The following is a 6090-nucleotide window of genomic DNA, read 5'->3' on the forward strand; positions in this document are numbered from 1 at the left end:
CGAGCCACAGAGAAGACCCAACAACAAAAGTAAAACCGCTGGCGCCTGTGTGGGGCGCGACTGGGTGTACGTGCGGGACGGTAGAGATGCAAAGGAAGATTTAAAGCGAGCACAAATCACTCGGACACACACACACACACACACACACACACACACACACACACACACACACACAGGCACACATGTGGTCGTGCCTTCATAGAGCCGTAAAGGGGGAAAAGAAAGGCGATGTGGACCTCTTCTCCTCCGCTCTCTATACAGGAACTGCGGGGTGCTTGCTGGTAAAGAGGACAAGAGCTGAAAACAGCGGAAAGGGCACTGTGGACGGCATGAAGAAAGCGCAAAAAAAAAGAGCCTTGGAGAAGCAGAGAAGATTGACTTCATAGAAAACATCTCGAGGGGAGTGGAAAGGAAAAGAGCATATGCCTCTCCTTCCGTGGCCACCCACCCTCCACACCATGCCCAGCCTCTCCCCGCCCCTCTATTCCGCGGTGTCTGTGCAAACCCCTGAGCAGCTGCGTCATTTGCTTCCACAACTACAGCAGGTGAGGTGGCAGCCGCACCACTACAGCGACAACAAACATGAGGCACAATGGAAAAGAGGAGGCAGAGGGAGGGAGATCGGCCAGCTTCCACTGTCGCACAACGCTGTCGTACCGGGCACAAAAGGAGAAACACGAAACTACATTCATAGAGAGGAAGAGATGAAGGAGACGATCGTAGCGGGGGGAGCGCTAGCGAGCGAGTGGTTTCGCTGAACCAAAAGACGAACTGTAAAGACTCACGTGTCGTTCCGGTGACACATACCTACATCCACAAGTGTAGAGAGAGCCCAAGACAGAGAGCGCCGTCCTCTCTCGGCGTTCGCCCACCGCAGCTACCACCCACTGCGTTCGCCCACAAATCTCTGGCATTTCGTCTAGTGCCTCTGTAGTGTCGCAGCTGCTTCTCTCGGCATTCGCTGACTGTCATTGTCTCGACGCCGCAACATCGATGTGTTTTCCAAGGCGTCCAAGGAGCCCCTTTGCCATGGCGGCGCTCCTGTGTGCCCACTGCTTCACCTTCATCTACACAGGTGCCTTAGAAGCGGTAGACCATCTCCTTCTCGTAGCCCAGGCTGCCGAGAAACCCGGAGACGTCCGCGGCGTTGTTCAGTACCGCACCGGAGGGCTGGTACGCGAGTCCCCCCGACATGGCGCGCAGCACCATCGGCGCTGCACCGACCACCTTTACCATCATCGGGTCGGGCCCGCAGACGAGAAGCAGCGTCGACGGTGACGGCTTCGGCATCGTCGCCTGCAACATGGGCACGTCAATGTAACCCCTGAAGCCGTGAAAGTACTTCCTGCCATCAGGACTCGTGCTGGGCTGCTTCTCGACGTCCACCGTGAGGGGAGTCCCTTTCTTGTACACAGGGTTTGAGATCATGTTCGGATCGTCGAAGCTGTCGACTGTGTAGAAGATTTGCAGGCGATCCTTGTGCTCGCGGGCCTTTTCATCAAGCAAGCCCTTGAGCAGGATCTTATTCTCTGAGCGGTTGGCGAAAAGCATACTAAGCTTCGTTGAATCGCCCTCTGTGTCCAGAGAGGCGTTCATGAACTGGAGAATAGGGCACAAGCCTGTGCCGCCACAGATCATGCCTACATCGGTCCAGCGATTCTTCCTGTACATCAGCTTGTACTGAACGACGCGGAACAGCAACGACTCCCCGACATCCATGGAGAAGAGGTGCTCGGTAAAACGGCCTGGCCGCTGCTTTTTCACGAGAAGGTCAAAATAGCCTTTTGTCCCGTTCGGTGTGATGGGGGTGTAGAAGCGCATGGGCTGATCGACCATGTTCGAGCCCTCCTTGAAGTGGGCCTGGAGCGTGCTGCACGGCACAAGGTCAAAGGTATCGCTCGGATCGTGTAGCAGAAAACGGAAGATGGCCACATCCTCAGCCAAGTTTAGCACCTCGCCCAGCACAAACGGCTTGAACTTGGTAGTGAAGACGTCCGTCTTTCCGGCGCACTCCGCCACCATGCGCTGGGAAGAGGTGTAGGTGTGGAAGGCAGCACCGAGGGCGGCGGCCACGCCAAAGGACAGAAATTTGACCATAAGGACTCGAGAGGAAGAGAGAGAGGGGGGGAGGGGAGGGAAGAGCGATGGTTATCGGGCAAGACACTTCGATGTGTCTCGGAGCGTATGTGTATGTATGCGCTTGCTTTCGTGCTCTCATGCGTATCGGCTGGGGCGATGGACTCTCTTCCAAGGGAAAGGGGAAAACAAACGAAGGAAAAACAAGAAGCGCAATTCACGGCGGTGGTGGTTGAGGAAGGGGGGGCAGACACCGCACGGGATAGAAAAGGTGGAGGGAAAAAGAGGGGCTGCGGTGGTTTGCTTGTCCTCCTGATGCGTGCGTCGTGTAGGACAAGGCAGTCGAAGCAAAAGAAGCGATTTAAAAGGGAGCGTCCAAAACGAGAGAGCAAGGAGGACCGTGCAGCGAGTGGAGATGGGGAGGGGGGGGGCACAAAGTAGGAAAAGATAGCTATCACGGAGAAGAGTGGGGCGCAGTCTGCTAGAGCCACGAATCTCGAGGAGAAGCGCACAAAACAGAGAAAAAGAGTCAAGAGAGAAAGCGGGGAAACGAAAACGAAAAAGAAGCGGAACGCGTGGTGGTGGGGGGGGGGGGGGGGGCGATGATGGGGCGTGCAGGCGGAAGAAGGAGGGGAAAAGTAGATTGGACTGCTTAGTTGCTTTCAAGAGGAGAGCCAAGGTGAAATGAGAGGCGGGAAGTGCGAGGAAGACGGAAAGGTCGAAAATGTTCGTGGAAGAGCCACCCCTCTCCTTCTCTCTCGCGTTTCACTCCTGCTGCGATGCGCACACATTACTGCTGGAGGGGCAGCAACGAACATCAATACAGACATGCGCACCCACGCCCCTTTACCACGTTCGTTGATGATCTCTCAGGAACATACACAAACGCCACCAGTGTGAACCACATTGCTGTTCCATTTTGCTGTGTCTCCGCCTCCTCCCCCCCCCCCCCCGCGGAGGAGGAGTAGGATAATCATTCGTTTTCCTTGTTCATTTTCGTCCGCTGTTGCCTGTTGGAAGACTTGTTCGCTGACGTTACTTGTCTAGACACGTGTGCCAGCAGCGCGTGTAGCGTCTTCTCTTTTGGAGTAGCACACGCACACATACACACACAAAGGAGAGGGAATGCGCACGAAGCGATTCACTGGCCAACCCTACGATCCATCAGTTTCGTTTCGCATCTTCTTTTGTTTTCTGCTCTGCTTGTTTGTTTGTTTTTCCCCTCGCCCCCTTCATCTCACGAGGCGCGCTCGCACCCCAACACAACTGCATGTTGTCGCCACCTAATTTTCCACAGCACAGCACTCTTCATTAGGATTACTCGTGCTACGCCGCTTTACCAAGCAGACGATCAAGCTCCAACTCTAGCGCGGAGGCCAGCGCCGAGCAGCATTGCAGTGCGCACAGCTGCCCGTCGATCAGCCGCATCGTCCCCTCAATCTCGCTCAGACCCAGCAGCTCGTTGCGCGAGTGATTGTGCTGGCGTATAGCACGCCCCACCTTCTCCTCCACGCCCTGAACCTCTTCTAGCAGCGCTATAACGTTGTCGTACGTGACTGCGCGCTGCTGGTCCACACCGCGAGGGTCTGTCGAATGGTGCTGCTGCTGCTGCTCCCATTGCGCGTAGTATGGCTGCACTTTGTCTTCCAGAGATTGCAAGTACTCAGAGAGGACTGCTTGCCGTTGCTTGCACTCCGCCAATGTCGCCTCAGCGCTTTTTGCCGCTGTCAAGGCATCCTTCACGACTGACTGAACCTCGGTCAACTCTCGGCCACGTGCCATGATCTGTCGGTCGCGCGCGACGACGTGGCGGGCAAGGTCGGCGAAGTTCCTCTGATCTAAGGCGACGTCAATATCCAGTTTGCGTAGAACCGCACCGAGGCCCTTTCCGCCAAATTCCTGCGACGGCGAGGCGGCGGCAGCTGCCGCGGTCGACAAGAGCGGCGCCTTCTCAGCCCTTGTCTCCGAGGATGTCGCACCCGCCGCAGTGAACACGGTGCTTCCACCTGTGGCCGCTGCCGGAGGAGACGCCGTTGCTGCGGAAGACGCTGTGGCACCGACGGTCTTTGCTGCATCGGATGACGCTGTTTCAGCGCCTGTGTTGCCGAAGTTGAAACCACAACCAGCGGCGGGTAGGGTCGCAGCAGCAGCAGCACCAGCACCAGCCGAGGTTGGGTTAGCCAACGTCACGCCGAACCCTCCAGTTGCAGGAGCTGCAGCAGGGGCTGGTGCCAGGGACAAGCTCTTACCACCGAAGCTGGCTGGAGCAGCCGCAAGACCGCTCGTGCTGCCGTCACCGAGTGTGGAAGCGGCATTGAGGGCGGCGCCGATGCCGGTGCTAAGCCCAAACCCTCCGCTGGAGGATGTCTTGGCACCGTCAGCAGAAGGCGTCGCTGCAGAAGTTGCACCACCGAATGGCCCGAAGCCCACCGGTGCCTTCGCAGTCGGCGCTGAAGCAGCCGGAGCAACAGCAAAGCCAAAGGCTCCTGAGGCCGGTAACGCACTTGCTGGTGCAGTGGCAGGGGTGGCATCAACGGGAGCAGCGAGGGTGGTGCTCGTAGTTGTGCTGAAGCCGCTGAATGGAGCTGCTGCCGCGCTGGTTGTCGTGCCACCAAAGCCACCCCCTCCAGAGATTGGTGCAGCCAGGGTGCTCGCAGTGGCAAACGGCGTAGAGGCTGCTGGAGCTGCGGTTCCTGGCGCAGCCGCTGAAGCAGCCGCTTCAGAACCGAATCCGCTAGTACCAAACGGTGTCGCTGGGTTCGCTGGGGGCTGCAGAGCTGTTGAGAAGCCGCTAGCCGACGGGCCGGACGGAGATGCCGCATTGCCAGCGCCGAATCCTCCTAAGCCAATAGTCGTCCCAGTCGGTGCCGGAGCCGATGCAGCAGAAGTCGATGCGCCAGCGCTAAAGTTGAACCCCAAAGCCGGGACTGAGGTGGCGGTAGCGCTGAAGCCTCCAGCTCCAGGAGGTGCGGTGGAAGCAACACTTCCTAAATTGCCAAAGCCGAATCCTCCAGCCGGAGTCGACCCGCCACCAAAGCCCAGCGTTGCCGAGCTCGCAAATGCGTTAAACGCCATGATGGGTGAGTGTGTGATTGTATAGTTTGCGACCTCTCTTGTGTGACGTCTCCTTCCTCTTCCTATTTGGTTGTGTTGGATGTATTCCGTCAAGGTCGCATGTAAAAGAAGTGTCTGCACGTTTGTTCGAGCTGTAGCAGCCCCTTGCTCCTCTACACACGTGCGCGTATGTGTGTCGGGCAGACGCACGAGAGTGGGGCAGCACAAAGCACAGAAGAAAAACACAGGAGGAGAAAAGAGTGGAAGAAACATGTGAAGAGGAGTTGGCCCGCCCTCTCCTCCTGTGCAAACGTCGATAGAGAGAGGAACTGACCGGAAGCGAGCAAGCAAGCTGCCAACAGCGCGCCGGAGAAGGCGCTCAACCTAGGTCTTTGATTCTCGAGCTCGCGTCGTGACCAGAGGAAAGGTATCAGCGGATGACTGCACTCGCTTGAGCTTGGCCTACCCAGCACGACACTCTGACGTGGGGGCAGAGGGGGGGAGGAAAAAAAAAAAAAAAAAAAAAAAAAAAAAAAAAAAAAAAAAAAAAGAGAAAAAAAAAAAAAAAAAAAAAAAAAAAAAAAAAAAAAAAAAAAAAAAAAAAAAAAAAAAAAAAAAAAAAAAAAAAAAAAAAAAAAAAAAAAAAAAAAAAAAAAAAAAAAAAAAAAAAAAAAAAAAAAAAAAAAAAAAAAAAAAAAAAAAAAAAAAAAAAAAAAAAAAAAAAAAAAAAAAAAAAAAAAAAAAAAAAAAAAAAAAAAAAAAAAAAAAAAAAAAAAAAAAAAAAAAAAAAAAAAAAAAAAAAAAAAAAAAAAAAAAAAAAAAAAAAAAAAAAAAAAAAAAAAAAAAAAAAAAAAAAAAAAAAAAAAAAAAAAAAAAAAAAAAAAAAAAAAAAAAAAAAAAAAAAAAAAAAAAAAAAAAAAAAAAAAAAAAAAAAAAAAAAAAAAAAAAAAAAAAAACGTC

At 53.4% G+C, this 6090-nt stretch overlaps 2 protein-coding genes across 2 annotated transcripts; both read right to left on the reverse strand.

The window, feature by feature from the left end:
* Positions 1 to 1080: 1080 nt before the first annotated feature.
* LBRM_32_2570 (putative cytochrome-b5 reductase) lies at positions 1081 to 2097 on the reverse strand (the record flags this gene model as incomplete). The annotated part of the gene is made up of 1 exon (XM_001567560.1): positions 1081 to 2097. The coding sequence occupies one exon, from the start codon at positions 2095 to 2097 to the stop codon at positions 1081 to 1083; it is 1017 nt and encodes a 338-aa protein (XP_001567610.1).
* Positions 2098 to 3402: 1305 nt separating this feature from the next.
* On the reverse strand, positions 3403 to 5151 carry LBRM_32_2580 (conserved hypothetical protein; the record flags this gene model as incomplete). The annotated part of the gene is made up of 1 exon (XM_001567561.2): positions 3403 to 5151. One exon carries the CDS (start codon positions 5149 to 5151, stop codon positions 3403 to 3405), a length of 1749 nt encoding a protein of 582 aa, XP_001567611.1.
* Between the last annotated feature and the right edge of the window lie 939 nt (positions 5152 to 6090).

Source organism: Leishmania braziliensis, chromosome 32, assembly GCF_000002845.2.
Source record: "Leishmania braziliensis MHOM/BR/75/M2904 complete genome, chromosome 32".
NCBI lineage: Eukaryota > Euglenozoa > Kinetoplastea > Trypanosomatida > Trypanosomatidae > Leishmania > Leishmania braziliensis.